This window comes from Panthera uncia (assembly GCF_023721935.1).
Source record: "Panthera uncia isolate 11264 chromosome D3 unlocalized genomic scaffold, Puncia_PCG_1.0 HiC_scaffold_8, whole genome shotgun sequence".
NCBI lineage: Eukaryota > Metazoa > Chordata > Mammalia > Carnivora > Felidae > Panthera > Panthera uncia.
The window spans coordinates 73,023,423-73,039,809 of NW_026057586.1; the positions used below are offsets into that span (position 1 = coordinate 73,023,423).

The 16,387-nt window shown below is 53.2% G+C and overlaps 1 protein-coding gene across 1 annotated transcript in view; it reads left to right on the forward strand.

Annotated features, from left to right (window-relative positions):
* Window positions 1–15,927, forward strand: part of GLTP (glycolipid transfer protein) — a 23,633-nt gene extending 7,706 nt beyond the window's left edge. Inside the window, exons 2-5 of the mRNA XM_049619164.1 lie at window positions 8,889–8,947; window positions 9,982–10,115; window positions 12,753–12,903; window positions 14,764–15,927. Coding sequence (XP_049475121.1) covers window positions 8,889–8,947; window positions 9,982–10,115; window positions 12,753–12,903; window positions 14,764–14,946 — 527 coding nt within the window. The 3' untranslated portion in view covers window positions 14,947–15,927. The remainder of the gene's footprint in view (window positions 1–8,888; window positions 8,948–9,981; window positions 10,116–12,752; window positions 12,904–14,763) is intronic.
* Window positions 15,928–16,387: the final 460 nt, after the last annotated feature.

Consider the following 16,387-nt stretch of genomic DNA (forward strand, 5'->3'; position numbering starts at 1 on the left):
TTTTTGGTTAGCGTGTTAACTGTATCTGAGCTTTTAAGTCATTACAGCTGATCCGCCCTCTCCAGGGTCCTATAAAAACCAGCCAGCTCACACTTTCCTGTGCTCGGAAGTGATTCATTTTCTGCCGTGCTGTTCCCCCAAGTTCCCTCACTCCACTCTCGTCTGAGAGCCCGTTTTTTTTTTAATGGTCTGGAGTACATTTGAAGTCCTTATTTTATGACAGGAGGTTTCCTGCTAATTGTATCCATATCCATCAGTAGGCTCCACTTTCTCTCCTCCCTCCCTTACTCTCTTCTGTGATTTCTTAGTCATTGGGAGCCTTCTTCTCTGGATTTCCTCTCTGAAGAAAAGCTTTGTCTGTTGAGAAAGATGAAAATGATGTTATAAATAATAATAATAATAATAAGCATAAAGAATACTTTCTTTTTTCCTGAGCATTTACTGGGTGCCAGAGACTGTGCAAAGCCCTTTAAACAACACCTCGTTTAAGCCTCCCAGCGACCCGATGAGGTGAGGTCCTGAGGTGGGGTCCGTTGTCGGCCTCGTTTTACCAATGAGGAAGCCGCGGCTCAGAGAGGTTAACTGATTTCTCCCAGGCCACACAGCAAGTAGAGAAAAATGAGTTTCCCAGCCACATCCCCACTTCAGGGGTGGCTTTTGTTGAAGGGGACAACTGTGGACAAAGGGAGTTGGCATGCCATAGGGGTGATTTTTAATTTATAACCAGTGTTTTGGATTGGCTTTCTTTTGTTTTGTTTTTAAATATTTATTTTTGAGACAGTGGGGTGGGGCAGAGAGAGAGAGAGAGAGAGAGAGAGAGAGAGATGGAAGAACCAAAGCGGGCTCTGCGCTGACAGCAGAGAGCCCGACACGGGGCTCAAGTCCACCACCCACGAGATCGTGACCTGAGCTGAAATCAAAGAGTCGGGCGCTTAACCCTCTGGACCACCCGGGTGCCACAGGATTGTTTTGTAAACATCCTTTCCTCTTTAGACAGTAAAAATTTTAAAAACGACAATTCACACAACAATAAAATGCCTTATCTCGAGAAGTCTTAGTTTTACGAAGGTGGGCATTCTCAAAGCAGGCCTTAGTATAGACTGAGCCATCACACACACACCACATACCTGTGGATTAATAAATGATTCACTTCCATCGGCTGTAATTTGAGTTCCTCCCATTATCGTCCTCGAAAAGCCAGGACCTGTAAAGTTAATCTGCCTCGTATCTTTAGCAATGGAACCTAATTATCCAGCTACTGAAAAAAAAAAAAAAATTGAATTTGAAATAGAACCTTCCTAAACCAGGCTCCTAGCATCAACGACACAGGCATCCTGTTCTTCCTTTTTGAAGTAAGTATTGGTTGGGGTCGGGGTTTCCATCCTGAATCACACAGGCTGAAAGCAAAGCCTTGTGTCTAAGAAGAGGAGTGCTTTTTATTCCTCTGCCAAAATTATTCCTGAGATGGAATGAGAGGGGGGTCCAGGCAGGGCAGTTCAGTCGCCCCGTTGCCCAGTGTCCGGCAGGTGTCGTGGGGAAGCTTGCATATGTGCTGTGGTCGTGCTCAGAGCGTTCGTAACAACTGTTGCTTTCCAACCACGTTGAAGCCGGAAAAAGCAGAAACGAGTCTGATTCTGGGTGACATATGGTGACTGATGGCTTGTGGGGCATTCTGCTCTCTGGGCAACCTCCTTATCTGACCCCTGGTGAATCCCAGGTAGGAGGTTGTCCAGCCAGAATCGTCACGGAGGTCATGCACAAAATGCTTGACCTTGAAGCTGACCCCCTTCATTATTTGTTTCCCAAGTATCTAGCAGAATGAAAGCGCTACAGAGAAAGCAGGAGGGAGTGGTGCTCCTTGCCTGTCAAGAACAATTTCTTTTCAATTAGGCAACTTGGTCCTGAAAACCTGAAAATGCCACGTAGAGCCATTTAGTGAAGGGTTCAGGGGGCCTGTGAGGTTACTGGCTCACACCTTTATCATAATTCCTATCATCGATGATGGCCCTATTTAGAAAACTGTGTGTGGCTTGGTATATGAAAGCAGGGACATTTGTGTTACATTTTGATGCGTTTCACCCAGAGTGGTTGAACCAGAGAAGGTTGGGGCATTCGTTACATTAGACAGCTAAAAAATATTTCGCCGTTTTAATTTTATCTTCTTTTTATTGTCAAGGTAAGACGTTTTGTTGTTCTATGTTATGCCATTTTTCTATCAGGTTCGGCTGTTTCTTATTGATTTATCAGAGCTCTTTACATATTAAGGATAATTATCTTTAGTCTATGGTTTGTTTCACAGACCAGCCCTCCGACCATCAGTTTGTTGTTTGCCTGTGATTGGTGATGGGATATCTCCTCATGCCGCATGTAAGAGGTTTCTGGGTTTTGTAATCAGCTTTGTGGTATTTTCCTTATGCCTTCTGGATTGAGTAGCATGCTTAGAAAAACCTTCCACACCAAACAGAAGTGGCCATTTGCCACATATTCCAGATAACCAAGGCTTGTCTGTATTCAGAATCTGTGCCCATTAGGAGTGGTCCTATGGAGTCAGACGTTGGAGTTATAGCTTATTCTTTCCTTTCTTCTTTCTTTCTTTCTTTCTTTCTCCCTCTTTCTCTCTCTCTCCCTCTTTCTTTCTCTCTTTCTCCTTTCTTTCCCTTTTTCTTTCTTTCTCTCTCTCTCTCCTTTCCTTTTTTCTTTCCCACTCTCTCTTTCTCTGTCTCTCCTTTCTTTCTTTTTCTCTCTCTCTCTCTCCCTCTTTCCTTCTTTCTCTCTCTCTCCTTTCTTTCCCTTTCTCTTCTTTCTCTTCTTTCTTTCTTTCTTTTCCTCTCTCTCCCTCTTTCTTTCTCTCTTTCTCTCTCTCTCTCTCCCTCTTTTCTTCTTTCTCTCTCTCTCGTTTCTTTCCCTTTCTCTTCTTTCTTTCTTTCTTTCTCTCTCCCTCTTTCTTTCTCTCTCTCTCCTTTCTCCTTTCTTTTTCTTTCTTTCTTTCTTTCTTTCTTTCTCTCTCTCTTTCCCTTTCTCTTCTTTCTCTCTCTCTCTCCTTTCTTTCCCTCTCTCTTCTTTCTTTCTTTTTCTTTCTTTCTTTCTTTCTCCCTCTTTCTTTCTTTCTCTCTTTCTTTCTCCCTCCCTCTCCTTTCTTTCTTTCTCTCTTTCCCTTTCTCTTCTTTCTTTCTCTTTCTCTCTCCTTTCTTTCTTTCTCTTTCCCTTTCTTTCTCTCTCCCTTTCTTTCTTTCTCTCTCTCTCCCTCTTTCCTTCTTTCTCTCTCTCTCCTTTCCTTCCCTTTCTCTTTCTTTCTTTCTTTCTTTCTTCCTTTCTTTCTTTCTTCCTTTCTTTCTTTTTCTCTCTCTCCCTCTTTCTTTCTCTCTCTCCTTTCTTTCCCTTTCTCTTCTTTCTTCCTTCCTTCCTTTCTTTCTTTCTTTCTCTCTCTCTCTCTCTCTCTCCCTCTTTCTTTCTCTCTCTCTCCTTTCTCTTTCTTTCTTTCTTTCTTTCTTTCTCTCTCTCTTTCCCTGTCTCTTCTTTCTTTCTCTCTCTCCTTTCTTTCTTTCCCTCTCTTTTCTTTCTTTCTTTCTTTCTCCCTCTTTCTTTCTTTCTCTCTTTCTCTCTCTCCCTTTCTTTCTTTCTTTCTCTCTCTCTCTCCCTCTTTCTCTCTCTCTCCTTTCTTTCCCTTTCTCTCTCCTTTCCCCTTTCTTTTTCTTTCTTTCTCTCTCCTTTCTTTCTTTCTTTCTCTCTCTTTCCCTTTCTCTTCTTTCTTTCTCTCTCTCTCCTTTCTTTCCCTCTCTCTTCTTTCTTTCTTTCTTTCTTTCTTTCTTTCTTTCTTTCTCTCTTTCTCTTTCTTTCTCTCTCTCTCCCTCTTTCTTTCTTCTCTCTCTCTCTCCTTTCTTTCCCTCTCTCTTCTTTCTTTCTTTCTTTCTTTCTTTCTTTCTTTCTTTCACGGAGAAAGAAACTTTCACAACTTCCTTTCTCCCTGGAGGTAAGATGAGGAACTAGGAAACCATCCAAACCCCCTCCCTCCCTTTTGGCAGAGGGCTTCTGGATGGCATTTTAAAGAGCCTGTTTGCTGACAACAATAAAAACCAACTTGGAGGTATATCTGCAAAACTGGTAAAACAAGAAAGGTAATTTTGGGGCACGGCTACATTCCGTAGGAAAGGTAAGGCTGGGTAGTGTCACAGTCTGCCCAGAGCAGGGGCCAGCCTGAGTTTAAACTATTCAAAAGGCCACCATGTGCTTGGTGATTAAAATCATCTTCTGGTTTTCCTGTCAGAGTACTCTCCTTTTTGGTGAGTTCACCTGGCTGGGAACATTCTAGAAAGAAAGGTGAGGGAGAAGTGGAACCAGCCCTGGTTCTGTAATTACGTCTGAGTGCCTGGCTTCCTCTTTGTGACCCTAGGCAAGTCCCTTGACTTTTCTGGGCGTGGTGGCCTTGGACGGCACCAAAGACAGACAAGCCTGGAACATTGAGCAGGTCATGTTGAAGCAGGTTTCAGCCTCAACTGCGCCTGCACACGGCACCTGTGGGCTGCGGACAGTGAGGGACCTGAGCCCGGCACGGTTAAGTCACTCGTCCAAAGTCACAGACCTGGGACCTGAACCCAGACCAGCAGACCTCAGAGCACCACACCGCCTCCTCCCTGCTCCCAGGTGCTCCGAAACTGACCCCGACGTGCGCGTCTATGTGTGCACAGAGATGCCTCTCCTGCTGGAAGTGGACTCTGGGGTCAGCCTCCCCACCCCTCTCTCCTGGGGTCCGCCCACTCCCCCCCCCCGACCCCCCGCCGTCCCTCTCAGCTCCTCCTCCGCTCCCCGCTCCAGAAGTACACGTAGGCCCTGCATCCCTGCCCTCCCCAGTGGAGCAGAAGCTGTGTCCCTGCCTGGTGGCCACGGCACACAATAGCCACTGCTCCCAGGGCCCGGCTCCTGCTGACCACAGCGGCCTCGTGACCCGCATAGCACACTGTCAGGAGAACGCGAAACAAAAAGCCTTTCTCCCTGCCACCGGGGCAGGACTGCTCAGAAACTGCACAAGAGCTCTTTTCAGAGCGGAGGAGGCCAGATAACATTTTTCTGCGTCTCTGAAATGCATGCTCAATGACCTGTGTCACTGGGACAGGCCGGTAAACCGCCCATGGGTGGTTGGCAATGACTGGTTCCGGAGCCCCGGGTCTGTACGTTCTCCCATGGAAGGTTCTCCTCGACTCGGCCCGTAGCGGGGAAAACGATCACACGCGGACCGAGCGCTCAGTTGGCACGTATGATGCCTCCGCACGTCGCGCAGCCCCCCAGGGCCGGTCTTCCTACGTTCTCCTTTATCAGAGAAACTGGGGCCCCATCCCCTCCCCGTATTCTCCGCCATCTTGGTGGTATGGGTGCCTCTAGAACCATGCGTCGGGTCAATCGGCACCACCAGTGGGTGGATAGAAAGTGGGACTGGAGGGAAGTTTCCACCGTCGGGCCACTCATTCGTGCCACGCATGCTGGGCACAGAGGGCGCAGGGCGGGGGGGGGGGGGGGGGGGGCCCAGGTGACCAGGTCCCTGCCCTCTCAGAGCTCAAGTCCAAGGGGGAGATGGGTGGTAAATAGAATGACACGTGGAACCACAAGCACCATGAAACGGACTCGGAAAAAAAGTAAAAGGAAAAAATACGACTTTATGAGCAAAAAAAACCCCACAAAAAACACAAGCCCTGACTTTTCCCCCAGCATGTTAAATGCGACAAGTTTTTTCCTAATTTTTAAATGTTTATTTATTTTTTGAGAGAGAGAGACAGAGACAGAGACAGAGTGCAGGCAGGGGAGGGGCAGAGAGAGAGGGAGACACAATCCAAAGCAGGCTCCAGGCTCTGCGCTGTCAGCACTCAGCCTGATGTGGGGCTCAAACCCACGGAACCGTGAGATTACGACCTGATCCAAAGTCGGACACCTAACGCACTGAGCCACCCAGGTGCCCCGACAATTTTCAAACATAAGGTAAAATTGAAAGAATTTTAACAGTGCATATTTGCACACCCACCACCTGCATTCTGCCATTAATATTTTACTGCACCTGTCTATCCATCCATCAGTTCACCCTGTATCTTTGGACATTATGCGTTTTTGGAGGATGAGGACATGAAGCCATCAGCCAGAGCTGAGGAGCAGTCAGTCCCCATGCAGCACATCCAGGGGACCCGCCTGGCCCCTGTGAGGGTCAGCATTGGTGACCCCTGGCTGCACAGTCAAGAGGGAACAGTCGCTGCGACTGGCTCGCTTGCATTACTATTTAAGTCCAGAACGCCTTGTCCTTCGCGGCAGCCGGTAGTAACGTGCTCCAGGGTTAGCAGATTCCACGACCGTCCCTGCTGGATGACGTCAGTGGTGCGTCAGGCAAGATGAAAGATTGGGATGGGGTAGTTTGGGAGGCCGTCTGGACCCCCAGCCCAGCACCTGGGAGCCGCACCTGCATGGCCCCGTGGAAGGCCGTCTGGCTCCACAGGCATGGGAGAGAAGCCCAGTGGATGACAGAAGGCTGGCCAGTCAGCCTGAGGATTCTGTGCCTGAAGCCTGCCCTGGGCCTGACGAGGGGCCTCAAGAAGGCAGAGGATAGAGGGATGTGGGTACAGGCCAAGCGTGTTCCCGTTGGGCAGAGATTCCTCAGGGCCCGTGGCTTCTGAGCACAGCTGGCTGACGTTTGCAGGACCACGGAGCTTGAAGTCGTGAACGTGGTCAAAACCCATCTTATTGAGTTGGTGCACCGGGCACTCTGCTAAATGCGTCCAGTACATGGTTTTTTAATTCCCGTGACAGTCCTATGAGTTAAGTACAATTACTGCCCCATTTGACATGAGAGGAAACCGACGCACCCAGGCGAGGAGACTTGCTCAACTGGGGTGTGGCCGGGGCAGGATTCAAACAAACCCCATCTGTCTGGATGCCTTCCCCACTTTCTTTCCACTGGCTTCTGGGGTATTTCATTTATAGTGTCTAAAGCTGTTTCCCCAATGCACCTCTTTTAACAGCTGTGCTTGGACTGTTCCAGATGGCTGGCCAGGTGTGCCGGGTCACCTTGGGTGGAATTCAGTCTGCAGCTGCCCCTCCCCCAAGCCTCTGCTCCCGTGCGGTCAAGGTGGCGTGCACACAGAGGCCCGTGCCTGACCTGCTGGGCGAGGAGAGTCTGGCATGTCCCTCCCGTGGGTACCCACGGTGGCCTGCTCGGGCGTCTGTGTCCCCGGGGCCCTGTGGTCTCTCGACACAGCAATGAGGAGGGGAAGAATGTGTTGGGGGAGCACAGCTGGCTTCAGGCTCTGAGGGTGAGGGTTGCGCTGAACCTGCTCACGAGGGAACCAGCTCTTCCCTGCGTGTTTCCTCCATGCCAAGCCCTCAGCAAGAGGCTCTGACCTGTGGGGTGTCTCAGGTCCTCACGACAGTGCCAGAGGGTCACAAAGGAGGGAAAGGAGGGGGGCAGGCTGCTCAGAGTCCCAGGCCCCGCCCATTTCGAGGTCTGCCTTTCATGGACTCAAAGGTGTCACTGGCGGGGCGCCTGGGTGGCTCAGTTGGTTAAGCGTCCAACTCTTGGTTTCTGCTCAGGTCACGGTCTCATGGTTCGTGAGTTTGAACCCGGAGTCTGGCTCTGTGCTGGCATAGTGCAGCCTGCTTGGGATTCTCTCTCTCTCTCTTCTTCTCTCGCTGCCCCTCCCCCACCCGTGCTCTCCCTCTCGCTCGCTCTCTCGCTCTCAAAATAAATAAACTTCAAAAACAAAGACAAAAAACGGTGTCACCAGTAACACCAAGAAGGGAAAACCCCCTCCAATTAAGAACATTCCGATTCCAGACATAAGCAAAACGTGTGCCTTGGAGGTGGGTTCTTTCAAGCCCTGCCCGCGGCATCTCTGATCGGTCCTGCTGCCCCACTGGCTAGATGGGAAGGCTGAGGCCAGTGCCTGCAGAGCAGGGTGGAGGTTGAGCCGGCGTCCCTCACGCAGTGTTAAGTGACTGGGACCCCATTGCTGACGTGTCCTCCCGGGCTCTGATGCTGGGTCTCCGAACCGTGGAGCCTCTGTGTCGCCAGTTTCTTTCTTACAGGCTGGTGAATGAAAAGGTCATTAAAAAGATTTTTTTTAACGTTTATTATTTATTTTTGAGAGAGAGAGAGAGCATGAGCAGGGGAGGGGCAGAGAGAGAGGGAGACACAGATTCGGGAGCAGGGGCTCCCGGCTCTGAGCTGTCAGCACAGAACCCAATGCGGGGCTCAAACCCATGAAATGCGAGATCATGACCTGAGCCGAAGTCGGACCCTTAACCGACTGAGCCACCCAGGCGCCCGAGAAGGTCATTTTTAATCAATCTGGCCCTTCTGCCTCATAAGATTCCTCAGACTGGTCTGTTAGCAGTGATCCGCCTTGTTGGCCAAGAGGGCTTTCTCAGAACGTTATTTCTGCAAGGTACTGTATACAGCTGTGCTGATCAATAAGGTAGCCACCGGCCACATGTGCTATTTACATTTCAATGAATGAAGGTCAAGTAAAATTACAAATTCAATTCCTCAGTCACACCACATTTCAAGTGCTCGGTAGCCACGTGGGGTCTATATTAATGCAGATACAGAACATTTCCATCACTGCAGAAAGTTCTGGGCAGTGTTGTCCAAGAACAAAGGGCGCTGCGGATAAAAGGATTTGCCCCCTAGATATTCCAGTTGGATTTTAAAGGCTCTGACAAGTCCTGCAACAAGAAACTGGTCTCACCTGGAGCCCACCGCTCCAAATTAACTCGCCCACAAGCCTTCTTACCACCTATAAACAGCTCCGCTCGTCCCTAAACTGCCTTCCGGTTCCCAAGCGTCTGTGGCCTATGGAGTTCCTGAATCTCCTCCTTGTTGGGAATCTGAATCTTTCTTCTGGTTTTGTCCCCAGATTGCCTCGGGTCCCCAGTGTTTACTCCCATCAAGGCAGACATAAGTGGCAACATCACGGTATGTACTTGGCCCAGCAGCCACAGCCCGGAACCTCCACTGGGACTGTGAACCTGCATTAGTCACCAGTGCCCTGCTCCTGGCCGCAGGCTCCCCAGGTTGAGGAACAGGAAGGAGACGTGGAAAACAGGCTTGGCCCCCAGGTCATCTGGCCCAGGGCTCCTGGTGCTCCTTTGAAATCATATACCCCACAGTCACAGCCTGACGGGGATGACAGTCTGAAGGGTTGACCTGGGAAGGAACCTCCTGGTTCTTGTATCCACCCCGACCAAATAAGAAGTAAACCCCAAAGTCCACGGGTGCATTGGCTCGGCCCTTCCCCCCTCCCCATTCCTGGGTCATCCCCTGGACTGCCGTCACCCAGCCACTGCCCTTCTCCCCGTGAGGATCCACGTACGGCCCGGCCTGCCGCTTGGCAACGCTGGATTGTCTCATTTTGTCAGCCCAGCGGCCCTTTGAGGCTGGTCTGTCGTTATCCCCATTTTACAGACGAGGAAGCCGGGGCTCGGCGGGGTGGAAGGGCTCACCTAAGGTCACACAGCAAGGAAGGAGCGGAGGTGGGATTCAGATCCAAACTGCCTGGCTCCGATTCAGGAGCCTTGTTCCCGGACATCTTTGAATCCCAAAGCGACCGTCCACTTCCGATGCTCAGGGTCTGAGGCGCCATCGATCCTGGTTGGCGAGCATGGACCCTGGAACCGGTCTACGCCGGATCCCACTGCCAGCTATCCCTTCCCCTGTCTGAGCCTCGCTTTCCCCACTGCAAACGGGGATCATGACAGCAACATCAGGATCACTGGGAGGATCAGTAGAGCAGCGCCCACAAAGGGCTTTGCCAACCCTCCCGGCTCACGGAAGGTGCTCGGTAAACGTGAACAGTCATGGTAGTTACTGTCACGTAGTTACCGGCACAAGCCCCTGCTGCTGGTGCTGGCGCGGGTGGGAAGGAGAGGGGTGCTCCCCGACCAGGCGTGGGGGACGGCCGTCCGTGGGGACGGCCTTTCCAAGGGAGAACCCCGTGTGCTCTGTTTCAGAAAATCAAAGCTGTGTACGACAGCAACCCGGCCAAATTCCGGACCCTGCAGAACATCCTGGAGGTGGAGAAGGAAATGTACGGAGCAGAGTGGCCCAAAGTGGGAGCCACGCTGGCGCTGATGTGGCTGAAAAGGTGATGGGCTTGGGTGGCAGGGCGTGTGTGGCCGTGCAGCCCCGGGGGCCCTGCTCTGCAGACTAGGAGTGTCCAACCCTACTGTTGTCCTCCGAGGCCACCCCCGTTCCTTTCACGTGTGTGAAATGCTGAGAAAAAGTGCCCAAAGGGCCAAGGCCCCCCTGCTGGTGATGCTCCCTTGTTCCAGTCCCATCAGAGGCATAGCAAGTGAGTGCATACTCTAGATGTCGTTCTAATCGTTTTTTTTACGTCTGATCGTATTTCGTGTGCTGTGAGTTAGGTGTGGTGATCATCCCCATCTCACAGGGGGAGGCCACTGGGGCTCTGGAGGCCAAATAATGTGCCCAGGTCACAGGGTCAGAGCTGGACCCCAATGGCCAAGCACGGTTGTGCAGGTTGTACGCTGCACAAAGGTGTCCTATCTAGGGCTGGTTGCATCATGCATGTGCCAGGTTTGACTTTATGGGAGCTTCTTGACAGGAATAGAGCATCTTGAGGAGAAGGCACTCTCTCTGATTTGCACAGAATTGTCCCATGGGCTGGAGGCAGGGTACCCTGATAGGGGATTTGAACCCAGACAGTCTTACCCCAAACTTGAGAATGCTCATAATCACTATATATATATATCATCCTTCCAGCAGATACTTGACCCCACATCCAGTTGTTCTCATCTCACAGATAAGACCACCGAGGCTCAGAGAGCCCGGGCAGTTGGCTGGCTGAGCTCACACAGCTCTCTACCAGCCACAGAATTCTCCTTTAGCTGTGTAGACACCACTGGCAGCTGCCATGAAGCCAGGCACATACTCCGCCCCACGGATGTTCCTAGTGTTGCCCTCTCTTGGGCCTGGAGTCAGGAAGGGTGCTCCTCCCCTGTGTCTCTCCCCAGCCCCAGCCGGCCGCCTCTCCCCACCACATACTTCTTCGGTGAAATGGAACAGAGAGAGTCTCCCACCTGGAGGGCGCAGCCGAGGACGTCAGGGGGGTGGATGGGCTGCAGTTAACGCCCTCACAGCATGTTTTAGGGACCATCCCCACCCACTTTTGTCTCTCGGTGAGAGACTCACAGGCCTGGGTGAGGCCTGCTCCCTGGTTCATCCATCGGCAAGTTCTGCCGGTTTCTTAGGAGGAGCAAGGCAGATGGTGATGTTCAGCTCGGTTAGATTGTTCGTGTCCCGATCAGACATGGGCAGAGCCGGATGACTGGGAGGGCGGGTGAAGGGAGATGCCAACTGGCTGAGCACATAATAAGCACCTGCTGTGTGCTGGGCCTGTGGGATGCCGCATCGAACAAGTGGGGTCCCTCTTCAGACACCACAGCCTGAGCAGGGTATCTGGCTGGTGGGTGCATCCTGACAGCAGGGTAGCAGTGCCTGGAGCAGAGAGAGGTCAGGGAGGGCTTCCTGGAGGAGAGGTGCCAGGCAGAGTCTCTGGGACTGAGCAGGAGGGTCCCAGGAGGACGAGGCCTTGGAGAGGTGGGAGGGCAGGAGAGACCCGGTGCCTGCTAGTCTGGGAGGGTCTGGTCTCACAGGTTCTGGATGTGAGGCAGGAGCAGGGAGGGACCAGGTGGGATTGGACAGAGGTGAGTCCCAGCCTGATCGGGGTGCTGGGGAGCCACCGAGGGCCATGAAGGTGTTCAGCCACAGGGTCAGATGGTACCCCATCCCGGCTGCTGGGTAGAGGGCGGTCATTAGGGCTGTGGGGAGGCAGGGGCTCAGCAGAGGTGGCTGAGCAGGACAGGGCTGGGATTGTCCCCTGGGCTCAGTCCCACAGCCCAGGCTGATCCCTGATGGTTAAGGGCTCTGATTCAGGTATGGAGGACTTCCCTTTACCTCACAGGTGACAAAGAGACCCTTTAGTCCCAGTGCTCCTGCCCCTAAAAGCCTCCCCTCATCCCCCGCCAGCCTGATCCCCACCTCTCTGCAGGGAAGGAACAGAGCAGCTCATCCAGGGACTCCGGGGGGAGAGGGAAAGATGGGGAAGGAAGGAGTCGGGCTCGGGGGTCAGACAGTGGGGTTCGCATCCTGGCCTTTGCCTGAGCCTTTCGGGGGTGCCTCGATGTTCTCCTCTGTGAAACGCGCAGGTTGTGCCAAGCCTAGCCTCCTGGGGCCGAGGGAGCCGGAGATGAGATGCCGTGCATTCAAGGGCCTGGAGGAGGGGCTCAAGCGGCCACGGGAGGGTGTAGACAGTGGCTCGGGGCGGTGGTGAAGGCGGGGCGTCCAGGCACAAGGCGGGCCGGTCAGTGTGTCCACAGTCCGTGGTCCGCGAGCTGACGCGTGGCGGGGGCTGGCCGCGTGGACACAGAAGTGGGCAAGGCAGGCCCAGACCCGGCCTCGTAGACCTCGCAGCCCGGCGGGGAGCGCGGCCAGCGGCCAGCGGCAGGTCTCCTCTGGACAAGGTGCCCGGGAGCCGCTGCGCTGAGCCGGCCGGTCACGTTACACGTAAGCGGGGTCGAAGCTACCGCCTGAGGAGTGACCACCACCGGGAGCGTGTGTGCGCGTGCGTGTGTGCGCGTACCCGCGGCTCAGAGCGGGCGCTCGGGTCCAAGTGCGTCAGGGTCTGTGCAGGGGTGTGCCGGCGGCGTGGCGGGTCCGAGCGCGCCCGGTCCTGAAGCGCCGTCTCTCTCCCGGGCCGCAGGGGCCTCCGCTTCATCCAGGTCTTCCTCCAGAGCATCTGCGACGGGGAGCGGGACGAGAATCACCCCAACCTCATCCGCGTCAACGCCACCAAGGCCTACGAGATGGCCCTCAAGAAGTACCACGGCTGGATCGTGCAGAAGATCTTCCAGGTGGGCCGGCCCCCCTCCTGCCACGGCTTAGCCGTGGCCCTGGGGGACCCGGTTGGGCCCAGCTGGGCCTATTCGGGCTGAGGCTGGCTCACGCAGGGGCCCTGTCACGTGCGCTCGCTCAGCCCCACCTGTGGCCGCGGTGGGTGTTGCCAGAGCTGCTCCGTGCTGTTTCCGTTGAGTGTCCCGTGACGCCTGACCGGGGGGCTGTGGGAGCAACCCTGGCGGAGACTCTTGAAGACCGAGGGTCGCTGGCGGGCAGGCCTGTTTGGCCCCTTGGATTCTCCCCGGATCCTCACCCCGGGAAGGGAGGGGAAGAAGGGCTCCTGTACCCACCGGGGCATCTGCTAAAGAGACGCGGGTCCACAGGGCTCTTGGTGGCTTACGTTGGGGTGACATTAGCCAGGGTTTCTGGAAGTGGGGCTTCAGCACCAGCCTGGTTGCCTGGGGGCCCCCAGGATCGCCAGCTGAGAGGCCCATCGGGAAGATGTCAGGAGGTCCTTGGGGTGCCCCCCATGCTGTCTCTGGCTAACTCTCGTCTCTTGGCCCCTCGTCTGGCCCAGCCTGTCCTGGCCACCCTCCCCTGCAGCCCATCCCCTGTCCCCTGAGAACCGGGGTCCAACAGGCTGGTCTCTTTCCCACAAGGCACAGGCTGGGTCAGGAGCCAGTCTGGGTACAGGCAGGAAGAGCTGGGCCACCTCTGGTGGCCCCCCAGGTGGCGCCCCTGGCTGTCCCCCCTGGTGGGGCTGGGGGCAGGGCCCAGGTGGGTGCCATGAAGCCCTGCTCCCCCTCCCCCACGCTGTGTTGCCCCCTACAAAGTCCTTGCAACCCGCACCTGAGTGATAACAGCATGTCCTGTGTGCCTGGCCCAGGGCGGGCTGCCCACACATTCTACTCTTCACGAACGCACATCCTCACCTCCATTTCACAGATGAGGAATCTGGTGCTCAGAGAGGTCGGTTAATTATCTCGCTCAAGGTCACACAGTACGATGCGGTCTGGGATTCCACCTCCCTGAGCCTCAGCATCGTCATCTTTCAAATGGGCGTAAACTAGGCCTCACCTCCAAGGGTTGTAGTAAAGATTAAAAGAGTTAATATGTACAAAGTGCTTGGTGCCTGGTTTACACTCAGTAAATCAAAGCTTTACTGCTGCTGTTCGTATGCATGATTTTATTATTTATAGCCACCCCAGCCTGTCTAACTCCTAGCCTAAGCTTCTGACTCAGCTGCAACCTTTTCTTTCTGGCTCTGCAATTCTGCGCGTTACCTGTTCTCTGTACTTTTCAAGTGTCAGGGGAGCCTTGAAATTTAGGGATGTGTAGCCCCCCCCCCCCCCCGAAGGAGAAAAGAGGCCCCCGTCCATGTCAGCAGCCCTCCCCCCTGGTCCGAAAGTGCGGTCTCTGAAGAAGCAGTCCATCTTCTCCAGAGCAGGGGACCCAGAGGGAAGCGGCTCGTCCATGCTGAGCACCTACTGTGTGCCTGGTGCCATGCTGAGTACTTTGCACAACCTCCTTGATCCTTACGAGAGCAACCTGATGCCCGTGGGTGCCATTATCATCCCGATTTTACAGATGAGGAAACTGAGGCTCAGAGAGGCTAAGTAACTTGCTCAAGGCTCACAGCTAGTCGGCGGCACAAGCTGGAATTTGAACCCAGGTCTGTCTGTCCCCGAAGCTGGTGTCCTTCCTGCTGTCCCTCACGGGGGTAGAAGGGAACACACATCTCCCTCTTCCTTTCCCTTCCGACACCATGAGTAGCAGGGACCTCGGGGACACCCCCTCCCAGAACCCCACTGTGCCCCGCCTGGCGGCCCTTGCTGGTCCCCTAACTCTGTGCCCCCTCCCTTCTCGCCCGTCTCAAGGCAGCGCTCTACGCGGCACCCTACAAGTCTGACTTCCTGAAAGCGCTCTCCAAGGGGCAGAACGTGACAGAGGAAGAGTGCCTGGAGAAGGTCCGTCTCTTCCTGGTCAACTACACGGCCACCATCGACGTCATCTACGAGATGTACACCAAGATGAACGCCGAGCTCAACTACAAGGTGTAGGCACGCGCACCCCAGCAACCGGCTAACCCGAATCACTGTGAATCAAGCTGGCGGGCCGCCCGCACCGGCCCGCGTGCCCCCACCCCGGAGCGGCCCAGAGTCTGGCCAGGGTCTGCAGGGGCCGGGCGGCCCAGGTTTTTCTTTTTAAGTCATTTTTGGGGGTTTATCCTCACGGAGCAATAAATAACGATCCTACTTCCGAATCTCCTTTGAATTTCACAGCAGCACAGACTGACTTTATCCCTTCATTTCAGTGTGGGAAAGATCAATTAATGTTTCTAATCAAGTTCTAAGGTTTGTTTTGTTTTTTTTTCTCCCCCCACGCGGAGCATAACTCTGGGGGAACTGTGTGTCATACCCCTCCCTTGAAAAAGAAGCATGTGTCCTTAGGATCTGGCTGAATGATGTTTTGGGTATTTTAAGGACCATGAGGAGTTTGATCTGAAATTACACAGAGCCCCTGTTGTGGGATTTTTTTTTTTTTTAAAGCAAACTGGCGTGTGTTCTCATGTGGTTTGCACAGCCCGACCTCACAACAGTCATTAAAGATACTGCTCTTTCTTACTGTCTTTTGCCAGACAGTTTTTTTATAGCCGAAACCAACCAGCAAGCCTTTGATGGCCACGGGGAGGGTTATTTTAAAGCTATCAGGCACAAATGAGTGGCCCTATGTGACTATATTTGCATTTTTCTGCATAGTTATTTTCTTCAGGGACAGCTTTTCCAACCTAAGAAACTACCTACTGTGTGAACTCTCTCAAGGGGGAGAGGATGAACCCTCCATCTACTGAGACCCAAGAAAAATGCCTCGCTGCCTTAACTGTCCTTCTTGGCGCTAAAAAGAGCTGTATTTTTTAAAGTGTTGGGGCGAACAGAGCAGCCCCAAAAGAATTGATGTGTGTTAAAACCCACTGAGGAACAATTGGTGATTTTTATGCAGAGACTAAATGATCCTTAATAAACAAATCTCTATTTTGGAATCACCTTGGTGTGCTGGTTTTGGTTCTTGATCCCTTTCCCACCCTCCTGCTTCTGGATAAGAGGTTACAACTGGGGACCAGCCAGGGCCCTGCTTTCTGGCCTCCGTGGTTTACAAAAATAGAAGTGGTTGCCACATTGAGAAACTGGAGAAATTTCACACACAAATCTTGATTTCTAGCTTCTTTAGAAGAAAAATCAGACTGCGTGGCAGGAGCTGAGGAATAATTGCCCCCTTGGCTGGGTAGGACGAGTGGACAAATATATTCTCCATTTTGCCCCAGTCCCTACCAATCCCTCTTGCCTCCCTAACCTGTGACCTGAAGTTATTCGCTTGCTCGTAGGCTGATGCTTTTTCTGATACTTGGGTTAAATGGAGAGAGAATCTTTGTTTTACTTCATTCCTGCTCCTACAGAGTTGGCAGGCTAGTGGGCAGGATGGGCCAGTAAATCAATAGGGATG